Source organism: Cyprinus carpio, chromosome A6 (genome assembly GCF_018340385.1).
Source record: "Cyprinus carpio isolate SPL01 chromosome A6, ASM1834038v1, whole genome shotgun sequence".
Lineage (NCBI taxonomy): Eukaryota > Metazoa > Chordata > Actinopteri > Cypriniformes > Cyprinidae > Cyprinus > Cyprinus carpio.
In genome coordinates, this window is record NC_056577.1 from 23,468,801 (window position 1) to 23,491,295 (window position 22,495).

At 40.3% G+C, this 22,495-nt stretch overlaps 1 protein-coding gene across 1 annotated transcript in view; it reads left to right on the forward strand.

The window, feature by feature from the left end:
- oca2 (oculocutaneous albinism II) overlaps positions 1-22,495 on the forward strand; it is a 79,771-nt gene that overhangs the window by 43,424 nt on the left and 13,852 nt on the right. The window contains 5 exon segments of the mRNA XM_042758512.1: positions 5,530-5,657; positions 6,558-6,617; positions 13,743-13,847; positions 18,118-18,211; positions 20,864-20,957. Coding sequence (XP_042614446.1) covers positions 5,530-5,657; positions 6,558-6,617; positions 13,743-13,847; positions 18,118-18,211; positions 20,864-20,957 — 481 coding nt within the window.

The window sequence follows — 22,495 nt, forward strand, 5'->3', positions numbered from 1 at the left end:
ATTATGAGGGCTTGTTTCCTCTCTGTTCGAGCAGAGGAAATAGAATCACAAGAATTTCTTGCTATTTTTGAAATGATCAAAATTGTGCAAATTCCTCTACCACGGAGCAAACATTTCATTTCATGTGCATTATATTAGGCTAGAGAAACAAATGCTATCCTAGTAAAGCTGGCCACTTTCTCCCATGATCTAATTGGTGTGTGTATGAATCTGTCAATGTGTTGATGTCGTAATTGTTTGCAGCTGGGCTTTAAATGCAGAAAAAGACACAAATGCAAAACCACAACAATGGAGTAGTGTGAGATTAAATAAGACGGCTAGTATTACTCACCCCAAAATTAGTCTTTTGTTTCTGTTTAGCCTTCCTTTTTGTTCTAGCTTTGTGGAACTGGTTTATGGACGTGTTTATTATACAGTGAATGAGAAGTCAATTACAGATGGAAATGAGATTGAGAACTTCGCCAAACACATTAGTGAGAACGAGCTGGCCAATCAGAGAAGACCAGCCACACAGCTCATTTGGGTTGTTGTGTTGTTTGGGTCTGATTGTGTATTGATGATCAGTTCTTATTTGTGGACAGGTTCATCTTGTGGAAAGATGACACATGAATATTAGTTTCTAAATGATCATGTTCTCATCTCTTCATTCATAGAAAATCATGTATTTTTCCTTTCCATGGCTGTGTACATAATTAATTGCCAATGATCGAAAAAATAATCACTGTACATTACCATTTTGAAAAAAAACAGTGTGATTCTGCTTTCAAATTCTCTTCAGTGCCTCGTTCTGATCAGAACCAGGGTCGGCCAGCATGGGCTGCAAATGACTGTCATTAGACTTTCATTAGGTTGACACATCACCACTCCATTTGACCTATGATATTGATTATTTAATCATGGCCGAGGATACAGTGCGCATGCTGGAGGGCAATGAAGCACACAGGATGCATTGTGCTCACAGAGCTCCACGTCTTTCCAGCGAAAAGCACATTCATGACAATTAAGTGATTGTTAAGCCCCAAGGCTATCTATTTTCCCAGAAAATCATGTAACTACAGTTTGATTCTGTGATAACTGACTGGTGAACTTTTAGCACATTTCTGTGAACAGTGCTAGCAGTAACAGTGCATCTGGGAGTTTTCTTGATTTTTAGGTCACTGAAAAGCTGTTAGAAGAAAGCTCTGAAAGAAGGCTCTGAAAGGTCATTTCCATAGGTCTATAAAAACATTTCACATGTAGGTCATTATGGAATTGCAAGGAAATATCCATAATTTTCTCAGTGTGAGACTTTACTCTAAAAGTAAAGATATTTTCATGCTCATAAAACCCAAAGAGCTCATAGAAAATGTTAATTAAGCATTATAAAAATACCCTATTTGAATAAAAAGCCATGATTAATTCATTCCTTAAGCGAAAGTGTTTGGTAACAGGAACTTTTGAGTGAAACATTTCAACATTTTAACCCACATGAAGGCTATGCTCCATGTACTGTAAATTAAGCAGCTTTACTAACTTTATGAGTCATGATTCTTTATCTCATGTGAATGTATGTTTTAACCCATTATATTTTAAAGATGCGCCATGAAACTTTATCACCATCTCTGTTTGAAACATAAAATAGCAGTTTGCAAAATTATTTCTTTACATGGGTTGTGCTCTGCTGCTGCACCACTGCAGAATGATAAATCTGATGGGTTGAGCTATACATATTGATTTTTAACCAAAATCTCTTCTGTAGTGCAACTTTAAGGTATTATTAATTTATTTCAGGGTTAAACTTTTTAAATGAGGAAAAATTACATTTAAGGACCACATGCATATTAAATATTACTAATGTAACTCATCTCTTGATATGGTCATTTATTTATGAATAAATAAGTTAAGATCCAGACATAATTTATCTCCTGGCCAGCACAAAAGCTGTACCACCAAATAATGAATGAGGAAATGGTAGAAGATTAATCAAAGTAGAAAACATACAACAGCTAATTAATTCCAAGAACGTTCTGAGAGAGAGAGAGAGAGAGAGAGAAAGAGAGAGAGAGTTCTTTATAGAGAAGGTGCTTGTGGAAACACATTTGCTTTAAAATGAAGAACATGATGAGGTGGTGTTTGTGTCTCACTCAATGGTCCAGAATGCCTGTGTTGTTTTGGGTATGATGAATGAGCCTCCCAGGGTTCTCAGCAAACTTCTTTTAATTGCAGAGCCTTCTTTCTCTCTGTCTCTCTCATTTTTCTGCTCTGTTTGTGCTGCGCACTGCTGAAGGCCCCCAGTTCCTCCTCCGTCTTCAGTTGGATGCCGTGGGGGAACATTGAAGCAGAAAGCAAATCAAAAGTTACTTTTTTGGACTAGTGTTGTGACAAAACTGTCCCAGTGCCAGTGTGGAAGAAGTCTGGGATTCATTTCACACCATGCATGAACTACAGTGCTTGTGTGTGTGTGTGTGTGTGTGTGTGTGTGTTTGTGCCATCCAAATCAGTGAATATGCTTCACTTCTAAAGAAAAGATGCACAGTATATATAATATACAGTATATTATATGTAATATTTATTTAATAATTGAGGTGGCTGACTGTGAGGAATATTTAAGGTATCCAAGTGACGTGAAAGTTTGTCAACCCCTGTGTTTTGTTGGACCCCAAAGCCCTTTTAATATTTAAAAAAATCATTCTTATAATTCAAGTATCATACTGATACTTCTTGACTTTTTCTAATCTTATGAGAACCAAAACAAACTTTTTAATCACAGTTTTAAAGAGATTAAAGCGTCATTATTTTCCTTCTCCTGGGTTTTCATTAGATCAGAGGATATTCAAAGACTCTGAAGGGAAAACAGAAGCTTAAGTTTGGAATTAAATTATAATTTTTGTAATTATGTTTACATATACATCTTTGGGGTATCAACCAAACAAGAGGGGCATAACAGATATTTGATTTAAGCTTGTCACTTATATTAATGAGTGTTACACTTTCATTTTTACAATTAGATTTCCGCTTTGTATGTTGCAGTTCCATCTATAAATTTCCACCAACTCTATTCTGATTGGAACAATCTACTTTTTTAAATAATATACTTCCTGTTACATAACTTTGTCTTCCATAGTTCGGCTATTCTGAACACCTTTGCCTTTTACCTCATTTACCTTCATTACCTCATTTAAACCATTTTTAAATTAATAAATTCTCCTCCACAATTACAGTACATCTGTGTCCTCTGTGTGACTGCAGCTGGTCCCTTCTCTGCCTTCTTCTGTTCTTTCTCTTCCTGTCTTTGGCTCTTCCTCTGTTCGTCCTTCTCATCCCTTATTAAATGATTTCCCACGGGCAATCTTCAGCACTCACCTGTTTAATCAAATTTTGCTAGAATTGGAAGCATACTGTCGCCCCCCTGCTATGATTTATAGCGTATCAGTTTGTTGCAGCATTTACTGACCAGTGTTGGTCATAATCCCAAAAGTATGTGTGCATGCATGTGTGGTGTTTTGTGCTTAATTTGGAAAGCTTGAATAGTAACTGTTTGACCATTGTCCAGCTTGTTTTAATAGAGGCACTTCACACACTGGCATTGCTGGCTGAAGTCCAAAGCCTCTGGCTGGCTAACAGGATATAGTCTGCTGGAAGTGGGGTCTTTAGATAATTGCTCAGTAATTTGATATCCTGCTATGAGTGGGTTAGATTTTTGACATTTGTGACTATTTCTGTTGTCAAAATGGTGGGTTTTTCATGAATTTGAAGTGCATGCAGGCTAATAATGAAACTGGAAAACAGAATAAGTCTTTTCCCAACTATTCCTTCATTTTTGAAGGAAAGTTCTCGCTAACAGTCATTTCAGTCTTTCTGGGCAACATTTTATGGATGACCCTTCTTTTCTGGGGGCCCAAGCACTGGTTATGGCAAATGATTTTGCTTGAGAACCCAGATTTTACAAATTTAGAATGTGGCATTTTTTTAGTTGGAACATACTTTTGCTAGCTTTTACATGACGATGAAATTGTGCCAAAAAATCAACAAAGGAGCATGTTTACTATATAAAATGAGTAAGTAATGCACAACCAATAAATGCAAAATAACAAGAAATGAAATGTTCCCTTTCACTGCTTTGTTCTGGGAAATGCTGACAAACATAATATTATTTTTCAGGAAAAATCTGGTTGCTACAACAAATGTCCCCTTAATGTTGCTCCAGTAAAACACAACCTAGAGAAGATAATCCACTACCTGTACTTATGTTCATTTCAAACTCTAATTTTACTGCTTGTAAATGTTTCTCCCAGTGTGTAAGCATAAATTAACTGGGCTAATGGCTTCTGTTCGTATGTAAACATTTGCACTCTCTCTCTCGCTCTCTCTTTCTCTCTCTCTCTCTCTTTTGAAATTGTCAACGTCAAACAGTTGCATGTAATACACAGGTCCAGAATATAGCTTGTTTTTCTGTGGCTTTTATAGTAAAAGTCAAAGGCTGAGATGTGATGCATTAGTTGTGCACGGTCCTGATGTCTAAATGGCACACTCATTATAATGGACTTCTACCACCGCATGTGATGGCGCAGTATACCACTGGTACACATCCTGCTGTATTATCCATCTCACTTTAGTGACTTGTACATTTTGTTCCTGACACGCTGCGTATGTTTTTAATCCCAGAGGCTTCTGGGAAACAGTAAGTCATCACCTAATCAGTGGTAAAATATCTGGCAGTATTTCATAACAGCATGCACGTCCTTTTATATTTCACCTCCATGGTGGCTGAAAATTCAGCTTTTCCATCACAGGGATAAATAACATTTAAAATATATATTTGAAAACAGTTATTTAAAATAATAATAATATTTCAAAATATTATAGTTTTTATTGTGGTTCTGCTCAAATAAATGCAGCCTGGGTGAGCATAAGAGATTTCTCAGACATATAAAAAAACATACAGAATTAATTACAAAAGCATAGAAAATTAATCAATATGATATCCTCTCTTAGGGAAACCGGCACTTTTATGTTCTATTTATTATGTATTTGCGATTCAGACTGAGATACTTAGATCAGTGTCGGACACATCTCAGAAGCTTTTAATGAAGGCTTTCCAGTAACTGGCTTATTATTCTTATGCCTTACAGACCGTAGTCCATTGTGGCATTGCAGACTACCTGTGGTGTCTGTATATTGATGTACAGAGCGATTATGAGTCTGTTTGAGCGGTGGCTGGACTGTGTTTCTAATTGAAATCCGCTCTTTGGTCTCTCTCCTGCTGAATGTTTTTTTTTTTTTTTTTTTTTTTTTTTTGTGTGAGTGGAATACCAGATTAAGGAACACTGTGGTCGGCTGATGAGAAAGTGTTTGTGGTCATGGGAAGGCAAGATAGATAGAGACATAACATATGATTGATGCACTGCATTAACCACCAGTCTGCTGTTTTCCAGGATTCCATTATCTTAAAACCTTTACGTGCAACAACAGGAAATAAAATGTCTGTGTGAACAGTGTTCTTGGTTCTTTTCCAGTGATCTCGGCTTGATGTACTGTTTTGTCCCTCAGGTTGGATCGCTATCTTGGGGGCTCTGTGGTTACTGGTGCTGGCTGACATTCAGGACTTCGAGATCATACTTCACAGAGTGGAATGGGCCACCCTGTTGTTCTTTGCTGCTCTGTTTGTGCTTATGGAGGTATGATAATGCTCAACAAACACCCACATATCCCAATGTTCTGTCATCTATTAGATCACAGTAATGGCTAGTCATTGTTTACCAAGATCAGTTTAGCTGGTCACCGGCCAATATTGTTTTGGATGCTAGTTCGGAGCCTGTCATGCCTCTAACGTGCCCCCTAATTTTAATTATTATTTTTTTTTTATAAATGCAACCAAAAATTGCATCTATCTATCTATCTATCTATCTATCTATCTATCTATCTATCTATCTATCTATCTATCTATACATGTTTATTTTATCTCTATAACTATTTTTTTATTTACCCTCCCACCCAAAAACAAAAAAAAATGAATCTTTTTTTTTCTTTTTTTTTGTGGAACCTGGCCTTAGTCAAGCGTGAAAGAGAAAAAAAGTGCATTGTTATATGTGACAAAATATTTAAAGTGCATTGTCATGAAAGATAAAGTATTTATAGTGTATATAATAGGCCATTTTAATGTTTATTTTTATCTATCACATTCATAAATAAAGAAGGAGAAAGAGGGTGACTTGAGATTGGGAGTCGAAGTAAGGAGAAAGTGAGCATGTCAGCAGCAGAAATGCTGGGTTTGCTATTTGTGTTGGTTTAATCCCTTGTTTTGTTAGGAGGACAGTATTCACACAGGGAAGCCCACCCCTTGGGCCCAGAGGGGAGCTTAACACTGCTCCAAGATAAACTGTTTGCCCTCTATAGCAGAGCCAACATTCGCAATCACTCATACCAGTGTGTACTGCAAGCGCTGAGACAAAAAATAGATGAATTCTGATATTCCACTTCCATTGTTTAAAAGATGGAAAATCAGAGCTGTCAGGTTAAATGTCTGTTGTTTTGTTTTCTGGTCTATGGCTTGATTTTCCCTTTGGTGTATTTTTAAGGCCCTTGCCCAGCTGCAGCTCATCGACTACATCGGGGAGCAGACAGCAGTGTTGATAAAAGTGAGTATTTGCTCCAGAGGTATTTGATACTTTGATACTTTGAGGGGATTTCACTAGGAATGTATATTTGTATGGGCCGTCTGTGCTGCTTTGGTGCTCGACTCACTAAAGGTGTTATGCAATCAGCACAAAATCTATCCAAAAAGTGGTATTAAAACTTAAGTGATACAATCTCAAGTGGGAAGGCGACACATGCTGTTTACACCTTGATGTAACATGCCTCAGATGTCTCCTGTGACCACTCAGGATCGGATTTTGAGGGAAAGGTCTGTTTCTGCCTCAGAGTTAAGACAGATTATAAAAATAAGAATAAAGACATTGTAAGTCACATTGTAAGACATGATGTTTGAACTGCAAAATATAAAGTTGCAATTACTCTATAAGAAACAAAGTTGCATTTGCAAAATATAAGGTCATTGTGAAACAAAAAGTTACTTTCTGAAACATAAAATGACATTTTTAGATATTAAGTTGCAATTACCTTTTTATTTAGAAAATCCTTCACTGTTGTCCAAGGTCTGTATATTATGTAGCAGCTTACTATGAAGTGCCAACAGTGGGCTGCTGAAAATAAAAATCCCATTCATTTTAGGATTGTTTATTAACACTAACTTGTAGCCTACTGTGAGCTTCAGTAAAAGGTTGTTAAGTGGTAGTACATGTCCATCAGCTCACTGTCAGACACAGACGAGGACACAGAGGATTCAGTGCAATGTTTAATGTTAATCAGAGGTTTCAGACACAGGTGAATCTTGACACGTAGACAACACAGTGGTAACACAACTTTCCTTTGAGGTGATGGTGATACAGATGGTGACTCAGACGAAGACGATGGGAACAGGTAGGCAGAGGAGGATGAAGAGGGTTCAATATATCAGGTAGGGTTCGACGAAGGGCGTTCAGGTAAGTTGGGAGATCGGTGCAAGACCAGACAATGAGTGATGGTGACTGAGGGCTTTATGTGTGGCACTGGTGATGATGCACAGGTGTTCAGAATTCTGGTGATTGGGAACGAGTGGGCGTGGCGTAAGTGTCCGATTCAGGGAGTGTAGATGGTGTGGCTGTGACAGTACCCCCTCCCCCACGGGCGGCTCCTGACGGCTGGGATCTTGAGCGACGACGGGGTCTACCACGGCCACGGGGAGCGGGGCGGTCTGGATGGTCTCGGTGAAAGTCGGTGAGAAGGCTAGGGTCCAGGATGTCATTACGATTAACCCAGCTACGCTCCTCCGGGCCGTAGTTCTCCCAGTCTACAAGGTACTCCAGTTGAGGACCCCGTCGTCGAGAGTCGAGGATAGCTCTCACCCGGAAGATGCTGTTGTCTTCTTCGATGGCGGGAGGAGGAGGTACGGCATCATCACCAGGCTCTGTGGATGGAGGAGACAAAGGTTCAGTGAATGGTTTGAGGAGTGAGACATGGAATGAAGGTGAGATACGGTACTGTGCTGGAGTCTATAGGTCACTTCGTTCAGTTGCCGTTCGATCTTGAATGGTCCGATGTATCGAGGACTCAGCTTACGGCAGGGCAGCCGGAGGCGGATGTCCCTCGTCGAGAGCCAGACCAGCTGTCCCGGTTGGTATTGTGGCGTAGGTCTTCGACGAGCGTCCGCTTGCTCTTTATGCCTCCGAACTGCCCGCTGGAGATGCACGTGAGCCGAGTCCCAGACCCTCTCGCTCTGTCGGAACCAGTGATCTACCGCTGGGACCTCCGAGGGCAAGAGTGGAGGCTGGTATCCGAGGACACATTGGAAGGGGGTGAGCCCGGTGGTAGACTGCTGGAGGGAGTTCTGTGCATATTCTGCCCAGGGGTAGGTACTGGCTCCAACAGTCCTGATTCCGGTGGCAGTAGACCCTCAGGGAACCTCCCGATCTCTTGGATCTTTCGCTCAGTCTGGCCGTTGGTCTGTGGATGGTATCCTGAAGAGAGGCTGACGGATACCCCTAGGAGGCGGAAGAAAGCTGACCAGACTCTGGAGATGAATTGGGGACCCCTGTCGGAGATGATGTCTTCTGGAATGCCAAAGTGACGGAACACAATGTGGAATAGTGCCTCTGCTGCTTCAAACGCTGTGGGAAGTCCTTTGAGAGGTATGAGTTTGCATGATTTTGAAAACCTGTCGACTACTACCAGCACACAAGTATTGCCTTGAGAAAGGGGGAGGTCAGTCATGAAATCTACACCTATATGGGTCCATGGACGTTCAGGAATGGGCAGAGGCACCAGTTTACCTTCCGGGAGTCTCCTAGGGGTGTTCGCTATGGCGCAGACTGAGCATCCTTTGATGTAACGGGAGGTATCCTGACTCATCGAGGGCCACCAGTAACGTTGTTGCAGGAGCGAGAGGGTCCGCCTCCTGCCTGGATGTCCAGATCCCGGAGAGGTGTGAGCTAAGTCCAGAAGGGTAATCCGATGTTGAGGAGGGACGAAGAGTTTCCCTTCTGGACCTCCCGGCGGAGCAGGGTGTTGAAGGTTTTCTTGTTCAATCAGACGATCAAGGTCCCATTGAATGGGACTTACAATCATGGCTGGAGGGAGGATTGGTTCGGGAGATTCTGGTTCTGGGTCTGCCTGATGAAGGCGGGATAGAGCATCAGCTCTATTGTTCTGGGAGCCAGGGCGATACGTGACTTTAAAGTCGAATCTCGTGAAGAATAAGGCCCATCTAGCTTGGCGATGATTCAGTCTCTTAGCTTCACGGAGGTATTCCAGGTTCCGGTGGTCAGTGATCACCTCGAAAGGGACCTTGGCTCCCTCCAGCCAATGACGCCACTCTTCCAGAGCCAGCTTGATAGCCAGTAGTTCACGGTTACCTATGTCGTAATTTTGCTCCGCCGGGGATAGCTTCTTCGAGAAGAAGGCACATGGATGGAGTCGTGGAGGATCCCCCTGCCGCTGGGAAAGTACCGCTCCGACCCCGGTCGATGAGGCATCCACTTCCACGATGAACTGTTGGTTGGGATCAGGATGAGCTAGGATCGGAGCGGTCTTGAAGGCTTGTTTGAGATGGTGGAAAGCTTCAGTGGCCATGGGGTTCCAGGACAGAGACTTGGGCTGGTTCCGGAGGAGTGAGGTTAGAGGTGAGCTGAGTAAACTGTAGTTCTTGATGAATCTCCTATAAAAGTTGGCAAAGCCCAGGAAGCGTTTGGAGTTCTTTTATGGAGCCAGGTTGGGGCCAGTGTGTGATGGCTTCCACCTTCCCCTGGTCCATCTTCACGCCACGTGGGCCGATGATGTATCCCAGGAACTGGACTGAGGGCGTGTGGAACTCACATTTTTCTAACTTGAGGTACAGATGGTGTTCCCGGAGTTTTCGGAGTACAAGGATGACATGTTGGATGTGTTCTTCCTGGGATGTGGAGTAAATGAGGATATCATCGATGTAGACAACTACGAACTGGTTAAGGTATTCTCTGAAGATCTCGTTCATGTAGTTCTGGAAGACGGAAGGACTGTTGGATAACCCATACGGCATGACCCTGTATTCATAGTGCCCGGAAGGAGTGATGAAAGCTGTTTTCCACTCGTCCCCCTTCCGGATGCGGATTAGATTGTAGGCGCTCCTCAAGTCCAGTTTGGTGAAGATCTTTGCTCCGCGTAGTTGTTCTAAGGCAGCTGGGACCAGGGGAAGAGGATAACTGAATTTGACGGTTTGAGAGTTGAGATGGCGATAATCTATACACGGCCTCAAGCCTCCGTCCTTCTTGGCCACGAAGAAAAAGCTGGAAGCGGCAGGGGAAGTAGATGGTCGGATGAATCCTTGAGCGAGAGCTTCCTGTACGTACTCCTCTATGGCCTTCTGCTCCGGGATGGACAGAGGATAGACTCGTCCCTTGGGAAGGGTTGCTCCAGGCAGGAGGTCGATAGCGCAGTCCCATGGCCGATGAGGTGGAAGTTTCGTTGCCAACCGCTTGCTGAACACATCCTGGAACGCCCGATATTCTGGAGGGATGGTATGTTCCACCTTAGTTTCGGGGCTTTCCACTGATGTGGACTGGACCGGTAGGGATGACTTCTTGAGGGATGGAATGACCTTGGGAACTTTAACTGGTGGAGTGATGCAGGTAGAATGACAGGATTTTCCCCATTTCAGGATCTCACCTGTGGGCCAATGGATGTGTGGTTGATGTTGGTTAAGCCATGGGCGTCCCAGGATGATGTCTGCGGTGGATTCCTCCAGCACCATGAACGTGATGTCTTCCTCATGCAGGGAACCCACGCGGAGGATGACTGTGGGGGAGAAATAGCGGACATGACCTCTGCCCAGCGGCTTTCCTTGTATGGTTGTTATTTTGAGTTCGACGGGGCTTCGATGACGCTTGACACTTAGACGATTTAATGTTTGCTGGTTGATGAAGTTCCCCGCCGAACCGGAGTCGATAAGGGCTTGTACTGAAATAGAAGAATGGAGATGTCTTAGAGTAACCCAGGTTTGAGTTAATGGAGCAGTTTGAGGTGGTAGATGGATGGTACTCACCGCTGGGCGTGGAGGTCGTACGGGACATGGTAACAAGTGTCCCTCTCCCCCACAGTAGAGACACAGCCCGGTGTTAATCCTCCGCTGACGTTCTGATGTAGATAGGTGGTGTGAATCTACTTGCATGGGTTCAGGTGCTGGAGGAGCGACAGATGGTAGAGCGGGCGGAGGAAGTACAGCGGGAGTGAGTTGATGACATGCAGTGAGTCTCTGGGAGACTCTGATGGACTTCTGGATAAGACACTCCAGGCCCAGTGAATCTTCATATACAACAATCAAACTTTGTATCTTTTCACATAAAACCGTGGCGATATGCGGTAATTAAGGCCGTTTCATTCCAACCGCTGATGTAAGCGAGGGTACGGAAGCGAACAGCATAATCACTCACGGACTCATTTTTCTGTTGGCGAATTGTAAACAGTTGATCATGGACAGATAATTCAGAAGTTTGCTGACCAAAGACAGATTTTAACTGGGAACAGAAATCAGTAACAGATCCAGTGGCAGATGAATTCGATTCCCAGAGAGATTGAGCCCATTGGAGAGCTTTACCTGTGAGCAGATTGATGATAAAAGCAACTCGGCTGCGTTCGGTGGTGAATAGGTGTGCGTTGGACTCCAGGTAGAGTGAACACTGTAGCAGAAACCCGCTGCAATCCTCCGCCGCGCCGCTGTATGTCGCTGGTGTGGCCATGGGACTCGCAGGGGCAACTGAAGAAGTGACCGGAGTTGTAGCGGTGTTTGATGGCGATGAGTTGTTGACAGCAGGTGAGGGAAGTTGCATGAGTGAGGACCGTACAGCGTGAACCAGTTCAGTGAAGGGATCCGCGGTGCGGTCCTCGCCTGTGTCTGAAGAGCTCTGCATGTGGTCTGGTCTTCTGTCAGACACAGACGAGGACACAGAGGATTCAGTGCAATGTTTAATGTTAATCAGAGGTTTCAGACACAGGTGAATCTTGACACGTAGACAACACAGTGGTAACACAACTTTCCTTTGAGGTGATGGTGATACAGATGGTGACTCAGACGAAGACGATGGGAACAGGTAGGCAGAGGAGGATGAAGAGGGTTTAATATATCAGGTAGGTTCGACGAAGGGCGTTCAGGTAAGTTGGGAGATCGGTGCAAGACCAGACAATGAGTGATGGTGACTGAGGGCTTTATGTGTGGCACTGGTGATGATGCACAGGTGTTCAGAATTCTGGTGATTGGGAACGAGTGGGCGTGGCGTAAGTGTCCGATTCAGGGAGTGTAGATGGTGTGGCTGTGACACTCACATTATTTCAACTTCTTTTTTAAATAATTGTTTTAACATCAGGATTCCTTTTGAGAAACTAAATTAGGATTGTGGAAATCAGAGAATTGCTTTAAGCTTTGTGAAAAAGGAATTCTTTATTGCCTGCAAACTTCTCATGAACCACTGCAAATGACATAGAATCTGTATCCCTACTCTGAAGAACTAACAGAAGAACCATTTCGGGTCCCAGAGAAACTTTCTGTGAACCGTTCCTAAAATAACCATTTCTTTTCTTATTATGAAGAATATTTGAATAATCAGAAGAATCTTTTTTCACTATAAAGAACATTTGGTCATATTTGGGTTCCATGGGACCATCGATGCAAAGAAAGAATCTTATTAAATCTTATTATATAATAAAAAATGAACATAAATTATGTAGTTTCTCTATAAGTATTGTCTTTAAGTCAGTAGTTTTATATTTCTCCACTGTTTTTGATTGTGTTACGCAGTGCTTCATGGAGCTGTAGTTAAAGCTGTTACATACACTCTTGTACCTTTGTCATTTTGACTCAAATACATTTTTGCTTTAAATTAATGTTTGTAATGTTGTGAGTCACCTTGTTGCTGGTTGATTTGGTTGATGGTTTTTAACTCCTGAACAAAGACTTCAAAAAATCTCTATGGTAAAAACCAAGGCTCCTGAAAAAGTGGACGGGTGCTTTTTTACTCTATATCTTGTTTCATACATGGAGCATAATTCTAAGAGCTTGCATTACCACACCTAAAACAAAAAACAATGTAAACCAACCAAAAGAACCTCATTAAAAAATGTGGCTGACTCAAATTATTGTTATCTTTGATCCAATAGTAGGGCTGTGTGAGCCATAAATACAGAGATTTCCAGAGGTCTGGAAGTGTCCAGCTCTGCCTGGTAGGCGATCACACTCTGATAGACCCGTCAGCTTGTGTTTGCAGTGTGGGCCTTTTACAATCACTGTAATTATTCATGACAGGTGCTGCTGTGGGGCTCTGATGCATTCAATCCAGTCAGCAGCACCAGGACCCCCAAAATCTGACCATGTAGATGAGCAACCAAAGAGGAATAGTAGGGAAATGACTGAAATAAAACCGTGTTCTAATAAACAGTGTTCTTACGTGCTTATGCAAAAGCTACGGTGCGTTTTCACAATCGTTATAGCTGGATTGAAAACAGGCATATGGTGAAAGTGTGTGTTTATGTCTGTTTGTGTACATGTGTTGTGTTTCGGTTTATGAAAGCAACAGAGCGTGAAATAATAAATCCAATGTGACTGTGTCATGAACACATTGTCTGCAAACCCTCCCACTTTTGTGTTGGCCTGTGTGTGCGTGTGTTTGGTTGACATATTTTATTGTTATCTTCTCTCCCAGGCAGTGCCAGAGGATGAGCGGTTGGCCATCGCCATCATTTTGGTCATGTGGGTCTCAGCATTGGCCTCCTCTCTTATAGACAACATTCCCTTCACTGCCGCTATGGTAAGGAACACACATACTCCTTCAGGCATTTGCTCACAAACACAAAGATATGGTGAAACAAAACTAGCTCTAAACCTCACTCTAGTTTGTCTGACTTCTTACTACAGTGGCCTTTTTAGTACTTTGACTTGAAAGAAGGCCTTTATTTGATAAAAAAAAAAAAAAAAACTATTATTAAGAACTGTTTTCTATATTTTAACGTAATTTATTCCTCTAATATGCTGATTTGCTGCTCAAGAAACATTTCCTATGTTTATCAATTTTGAAAATAGTTAGAAAAAGTGTGGCTTAATATTGTCAATTTAAATGAAATTTTTTAAATTAAAAATTGACATTAATATATAAAAATATATATTATTAGATGCTGAAATAGCTCACCATTTTGTTTAAATTTCACTTTATTTAATCACCTTTTGATGTTCCCTGCAATAGACCTATAGGCACAGTCTTTTATACAACAGTTCTGTGAAAAAGAAGTTATGTAAAGCGTAAATATGCAGACACTTGATCATTATCACAAAATAAGACAAGATTATCAGGCCTCTGATGTGAGCCAGGAGAGTCTTGGATGATTCTGAAGCAATTTATGTAATGATAATGACTGGAGTCTCTTAACTTGAGGGACTGTCATATCTTGCCTATAGGGAGCCTGAATCACAACCAGATTTTACAGTTCTTTCAATTTAACCCCTGCAAACAAAGTAAAACGTGAACTGTCTCATCACTATTGTAACAATATTTATCCAACGAAGAAGACTAGTGATGTTGTGTGATTATAAATAAATTAGAAATATGCTTTAACAAATAGTTTTAGAATGGTATGTCTCACTGGAGGTCACTGCCGTTACTGCTTGACAAGTCGTGTCAGCTACCCACGTTCTATTGATAGGTGAATACAGTGCATCTTATCCTTTATAGTCAACCGAAACATGTGAGAATCAGTCGTGAGTGATGATGTGCTCTCAGAGCAGCGCATGAATCATGTGCATCATGAAGGAACACGTGCTGTGAGCTGATATGATGAACATGGCACCAAACAGACAGAGCTGTGCTGCCGATCGCTCACTGCCAAATGAGCAGAAGGGAAGAATGCAGGGCAGATGAAGAGACAAGTCACTCCAGAAATCACTTAGCATTTCAAAAGACTTTTCATTTCCTTCTTCTCCAGCGTTTTCCACAGGTTCCATTTGATCTGTCTGCTTTGCCCGCTTTTCATACTTACTTTCACTTACTTTCTTACCTTGTGTGTAGTAGGGATGGGCAGAACTACATTAGTTGTTAGGTTAGGCAACTAGTTAGGCAAAGTTGTTAGGTTGTAAGGAACAACTAGCTGAATACTAGGCCAGTGGTCAAACTGACTCCAGTTATATATATTTCTTAGGACGTGTTTACATAAAGATCTCACTGTGTATGAATAGTCAGTTGTTGGATGACATGTTAACCACTGGGACCTGCAACTCTTGTCCTATTTTGTCTTATTCTTGCTCACTGTGTCTTTCATTTGCTCTGTCAAAAAAGGAGAGATAAACAGGGTGAAATGTACTTGACCTCAGCATTTACCTGTGGTGGTAATGGATCGCATTGATTTTGCAGGCCCCATCACTGTATAAATACAGAAAAAGACTTCTCAGTGCTCTCTCACAATCTGAAGCTGGAATAAAAAGACCATGCAGTTAGACACACACTTCATTAATGTAGAGCACAGAATAGGCATGTTTCTGACTCTACTAACAACAAAAATTAGCACGTATTCGGTTGTTTTTAACTTTCCTCTGTGGTCTGAATGCAGGTATGCTGGTCTCCCCACAAGACTTCATAACTAGCTTAACCATCATCAACCACCAGCTTCACTGGAAAGACCATTTAACTAACCTGAATATACTGTACTTGCATGGAAATTCATACTGGTCTGAGCAGCAAATTTCTGTGGTTAGACATTTAAATTGCTTGAAGTATTGACTCTAAATCACACCATGCATGAAGCAATTTTAAATTGGCTTGCCATGTTTAGGTCCACATATCAGACACAGCATGTTCAGTATGAGTATTCTATATATTTTCAAACGTCACACAATTACTGACATCCACATGAGCACCGAACATCTGATCTGAATATCAATACAGTGTCTAGAAGCTGTTTACTTCTGTCCCTGGTCTCATCTGTAAGGGATTATATATGACATATACATGGCTGCAGTCATGGCCCTGCTCACCATGTTTGTCGATCTCCTTTTGTTTTCATGGCTATTTGTTGGGTGACTTGCCAATGATTGTTCTGTAATCGCAGTAAGTAAACTGGATCAATGTGCTTGTGGGATTTAATGAAAATCATCATATAACATGACCATTATTGACCATTCTTAACCTGGATAACCTAAGGTTCTATCTTTGTGGTAAATCTTTAAACCACAATTGATGTTTTATTTTCAGGAACCCTAAGTGGGGATCCTGAAATTGATCTACAAGAAATCTCAAAAGAACTGCCTGGTGCCAGCATATCTAAATCTGACTGACAACAATGAGATTTAAATTTGAATGACTGTTTTCCATTTTTCATGAAAATAAATTTAAAATGTGATTTAGTCCTGTGACCGCAAAGCTGAATTTTCAGCAGCCATAATCCAATCTTCATTGCCATGTGGTACTTCAAAAAAATATTTTAACATGCTGATTTGGTGCCCAGAAAACATTTCTTATTATTACCGCCATTATTTATTATCATCAATGCTGAAAATAGTTGTGTTGCTCAATAATTTTAAGAAACTGTAAAAACTTTGTTTGATGAATAAAAAGTTCAAAAGAACTGCATTTATTTAAAATAGACATTATTTTGAACAATGTAAAAGTCTTTACCATCACTTTTGATCAATTAAATGCTTGCTTGATGAATCAAAGTGTTAATTTCTTTCAAACACCAAATTATTGAATGGTAGTGTATATATCAATATATGATAAATATATTTCCAATATTAGTATGTTTGTTAGGTAAGAATCTATTAAATAAGTGTGATAATAGTTAGTTTTTGCAAAATAAATCCTTTCAAGATGACCATGGCCATGATTACTTTGTGTTTAAAAACATGCCTGCTTTAGATTATCCCCTAAAAATTGTCCTTATGTCTACAACTCCATAAAAGAACAAATGTCTCCATATAACTTATTACAGAGTAGCTGTTCATGTGTAGATAATACATATACTAATATTTATGATTGCAGAGTTATGATAACAGAGAGCATGTGTGATATCTGTAAAAATGTTTCCATGCCACCTGTGTCAAGTTAGGATTTTCCACACAGATTAAAAATTTGCTATTTGCGCTCCACTGCAAACATAAAACTGCAATTTTCTTGTCAGCACAAGTGTATGGTTGCTTTGGCTCCTGGTTCCCTCCCATCCACGCTGGCGATGCCACAGCTGAATGAGCCGTATGGCAAATGCAGTAGAAAATGTAATCACAGTTGTGCTGTGTAATTTATTCAAGTCGATTGCAGCTGAAGCCGCTGTTAGCTAGAAGGCCAGCGTGTAGCAGACAAGTGGCTACACACAGAAATCTTCGAGGCAGAAGACATTTTCTGCAAATATGCAATCTTTAAATCACTGTATGCCACACTGGTGGGAAGATCGAATGCTTATACGCATTGAGAAATGGATGCATGCATATTTGTTGTTGCCGCCACAGGGATCCATTCCCTGCTTTTCACCATTATATTCTCTTGCTAAGCACTGACAGCTATAGCCATTGTGGAGTGTTTTTATCTTGTTTATATCCATGTAGATTTCATGCCTGGCCCAAAGCAGTGATGCTTGGATCATACATGCTGTTTCATGAGATTTTCATTTGCTGTTTATTCAAGCTCTGTGTTTGTGCAAAAAGAGAGAAATATGGAAAAGAAATCTAATGGCATCAACTATTGATTTTCTTGTTCTTGACTTGTGGAGCAGCAGAATATGACTCAATCTGCTAATAGCTTGGACGGCTGTCAGAATTTGCAAATATAACAATCTCTGTCACCCTGACATCCACAATTGCCTATGAGAATTATGATCTGGGCATTTTGCCCTGTCTGTCTGTCTGTCTGTCTGTCTGTCTGTCTGTCTGTCTGTCTGTCTATCTATCTATCTATCTATCTATCTATCTATCTATCTATCTATCTATCTATCTATCTATCTATCTATCTATCTTTCTATCTTTCTCTCTTTCTCATATACACACTACATATGATATATTTATCTGATGTTTTTTTTTTTTTTTTTTTTTTTTCTCCACAGATTCCTGTGCTTATAAACCTTAGTCAAGATGCTGATGTCAACCTACCAGTCAAACCTCTCATTTTTGCATTGGCAATGGGAGCTTGCCTTGGAGGTCAGTTTGTCTCTCTCTTATATTATTCAGTGTAAGACATCATTTGTAGCATTTCATTTGAATTGCAAACCACCTCCTATAGAAGCAAAGAAGTAATTGCTTTGCCTATATGTATCTGTGATATAATTAGCAGTTCAAACTAGTGATTCAAAAAAGGTCTCTTTTTATTACATTGTGTCAAACTTAAAAAGTTGTAGTTTTTCAATGCCACTAACTTCTTCCTCACTGGCTTTGAAAGCACTACAGTGCACAACAGATCGCTCTACATTTAGGAATGTAGTGTGTGTTTACAAGGGCATCTGAAAATGCCTCATTGCCTGTTTGGCTCTAAGGACATGGAGAGAGATGTGGCAGTCCTACTGCCTAATCAAAGGAGATGTGTTAGCTCTAGTATTGATCCATGGAATGCTAAGGCAGGCTTATGGTTTTGTTGTCACGCTGACACCTTTCAAGATGTGAACATTTCATATGAAGACCATTCTTCTACAAGGCCAAACAACAGGCTTTAAGAAATATGTCTCTTAGTAAAAGACAAACTGATGGGTGTAAACTGCATTTAGAGTTTTAAATTGTTCAAATTCATAAGGTATTTAGTCATTAAATTGAAAATGTGATGTTGATGCATCATTTGTTTTCTTTTTTAATGTCTCTCTATGTATAATCACTGTACAATTACGCAACTGATATCCAATGATAGTTTCAAACTCCAGATTTTCAAAATTAAAAAAAAAAATTTTTATATATATATATATATATATATATATATATTATATATATATATATATATATATATATATATATATATATATATATATATTTTATGATGGATTTCATTGTTTATGACAAATTTAAAACAAAGACAAAATATAAAAGGCATTTAAAAATAGTAAAAAATGATGCAGGAATGGTAAGTTACATCTGACAGCAGTCTAAAACAGTCCGGTTACTTACAGTACGTAAACTCTGTTCCCTTAGTAAAGGGAACGACCATTGTGTTAACAATATAAGGAAACTCCTGTTTACTCTGATACTGAAGCCTGATTTGATAACATTCGTGTAGCTGCACGAACCAATGAGGCTTCAACCCACCAAAAGGGCTAGAGCTGACTGCTATATAAGTTGGCTCTGAGTGCCTTTTTGTCAGAATCTTTTGACTGAAGCGACAGTCATTGACTCTCATGCAGCCTTATAGCACGGCAGCCTATGCAACACTCATTCCCTTATCTCAGGGATCCAAGATTATGTAAGTAACCTGAGCATTCCCTTTCAAACAGTCTCTCCCACTGCATTAACACTCTACGAGGAACGCATCCAATCTGTGCTATAAGTAAGTGCAGAACGAAGCTGCTCTGCAAGCCCAGCTCCGGAGTCAAGTCAAGTCACCTTTATTTGTATAGAGCTTTATACAATACTGATTGTGTCAAAGCAGCTTTACATATACTTTAAGCGTGGAAGGGGTGCACCCCTTGTCCAACAGCTTTTGTAGAAAAGTTAGTATGTAAAACGTGTCAAAGGAGGATGGGTCCTCATTCCGTGCTGCACACCAGTCAGAATAGACTGACTATTTAAAGGTGCACTAAGCAGACTTTGCCAAACGATGTTGATATTTAAAAGCACCAAATCAAACATGCCCATACCCTGACAGGACCTGGCCCCTATTTTGATAACTCCACCCCATACTGTATGTACATACACAACCATGGCAGCAATGATGGCGGAATCTGTTATGCCTGCCAGCCAAGTGTATTCAAGCAAAAGCCAACACAGATTAGTTGTGTTAAACAAAGCAAAATCAATGTAACTCACCTATCAAGAAGAAACAAGCAACCTCGGTGTCCGATTCCAGGCCTTGGTGAAAGCGGCAGAAGTGGAGGGATTATCACATGCCAAGTAGGGGGCGCGACACTTCCTGGTGAGTTCCTCCTGAACTGCCGGATGCAACAGGAGAGACCGTTGCATCCGGAAAGGGAACAGAAACTTACGACATGCTAAAGCCACATCATAATGTCAGGTTTCATCCTAGTTTTGCAAGTCTAATGAGATTGAGTTGTGGAGTGAGACTGAATCTTACAACTGATGAAGCCCCTTGGATCAGAGGTTGGACAGTAAATTGAAGAAAACATCTAGATTCTCCAGAGTACATTTTTCTAGACATTGTGTTGATGAAGGGATGACCTCTGTCCTTCATCAGAAAGCTATCTTGTCTGTGATTTGAGTTGGGACATGCATTACAAAAGCAGGTAGTACAAAAGAAAACTCTTGCTAAATCACCTCCTGCAGTTTAGCACTGAAGGTCATTTCATTGCTATTACTCTAACAGAGGTGATTGCACAGTGGATAACTTTAAATTGCAATCAGCATAACAAAATCTGCTGTGCACATTGGCACCAATTAAATTCTAATATTCATTTATAAAGATCTGTGTTTGTACAGTGTTGTATATGTAGAGGACATATAGTGCTATTTAAACATTTACAAATTCTCAGGTCTCTCTCTCAAGGTAGACTCTAGTGATTGGATAGAGTATGGAAGAATTCACTATGCAAACATTCCTTGTTTTCATTAAAAAATAAATGAATGTTTATGTTTATTCAGACTATTAGATTTATCCAAGATAATCATTCTTTTTTTCTTCTTCTCTTTCTTTTCAAGGAAATGGGACACTGATTGGAGCATCTGCAAATGTGGTGTGTGCTGGGATTGCTGAACAGCATGGCTATGGATTTTCCTTCATGGAGTTCTTCAGGTATTTGTGTTCGGCACAAATTTATTTTTCCACAGACTCTTTTGCGACCAACTGTGGTATGAAATTGAGCTCAAATTCCATGCACATTTTCTGCTGTTTTGGTGTCTTTTCTGTAAAAACGCTTAAAGAGACATTCTTAAACTCATGTCAGTATTTTGATGGATTTTTGGTGACACTACAATAAGGTTCCATTTGTAAACATTAGTTAAACTACATTGTAAAGTGAATTTTTCTAGAATTTTTTTTAATACACTATTATATACTCTATGATCGGTCACTTGATATTTTGGTTAGGTGGTCTCTTCCTAAATGGGCAGTTCTTAGCCAAAATAAGCTGTGTTGAGCAGCAGACTCTTTCAGGGAATTTATTTATTTATTTTTTTTCCTCTATGTCAGAGCTAGTATTGCTAACAACAAACTTACCCAAGAGTGCCCTGTTGCAAGAGTCAATCCCCTAGCTTTATGTCCAGATGTTTATAGCCTTTCATGTACTCTCACTCTTCAGGGAAAGCTGTGGCCAGTGGTAGCTTAAGTGACACTTAGGGAGTCTGTTTCGTGGGGCACACTCTGATATGCTTTTTAGCAATCTGCTTCTTCCGGTCATGTTCTCCCTTCTCTTCACATTATAAAATACACCATTTAAAGGTGAAGCAATATTGCAATCAAATAGAGAACTGCTTAACCAGCAGTTACAATCAAAATGCCACTCAATTCAAGCTTGCGTAATACATATATGTAAACATTATGTCATATGATGTCCTGTATGTCTGTCCTCTGTATTTATATGAAAGTTTTGGTTGTAAACACATTTGTCTTTGCATGCTCTTTGTAAAATCAATGTAAATTGATCATGTACATCATGTTCCAAAAATATCCCTAAGTGTGTCTCTCTTTTTAAGAAGTGACAGACCTAGTTTTAGAGAGACTCTTAAAGCAGCTTGATTTCAAGCACTCTCTAGTGTATCAACAAATACATCTGAATGTGGGAAAGGAGCTGCTCACTGATTACCTCTTGGTGAGAGGCTTGTGGAGATATTCACTGTCTCTTTTGATTCGGTTCTCCTTGCTTGTCACCACCTGCTCGATGGAAGTGCTTTCCATGCAAATACAGATGCATGCTGATATCTGGCTTTCTCCTAGTTGGTGGGGCATTGGTGGTCAATGGTGAAAAAGAGGAAGTTGAATGCACATCTGATTGGACTGTGAAATGATCCCAGTGGGAGACAGTGGGGTCTTTCAATCTCAGTATATAGAATCCGAAAAGGAAGTTCAGACATGCCTAGCACAGAGCACAGACATGAAGGCACTTCACACTTTCACTTGAAATATTGTCTTTGGATTTACTTAAATACTACTGTACTTTGCCCAACTCCCTATACTATATAAAATGGCTCACTCTCCATTAATTATTATTGTACTCTTTTTTGATTTTATTAATGTATTTTATGTAATTTAATTATAATGTAATTAAAATATATTTTGGGACCTTTTCTTAGCAAATATCGATTTATGCAACTAATTGCAATTAATTCTGTTAT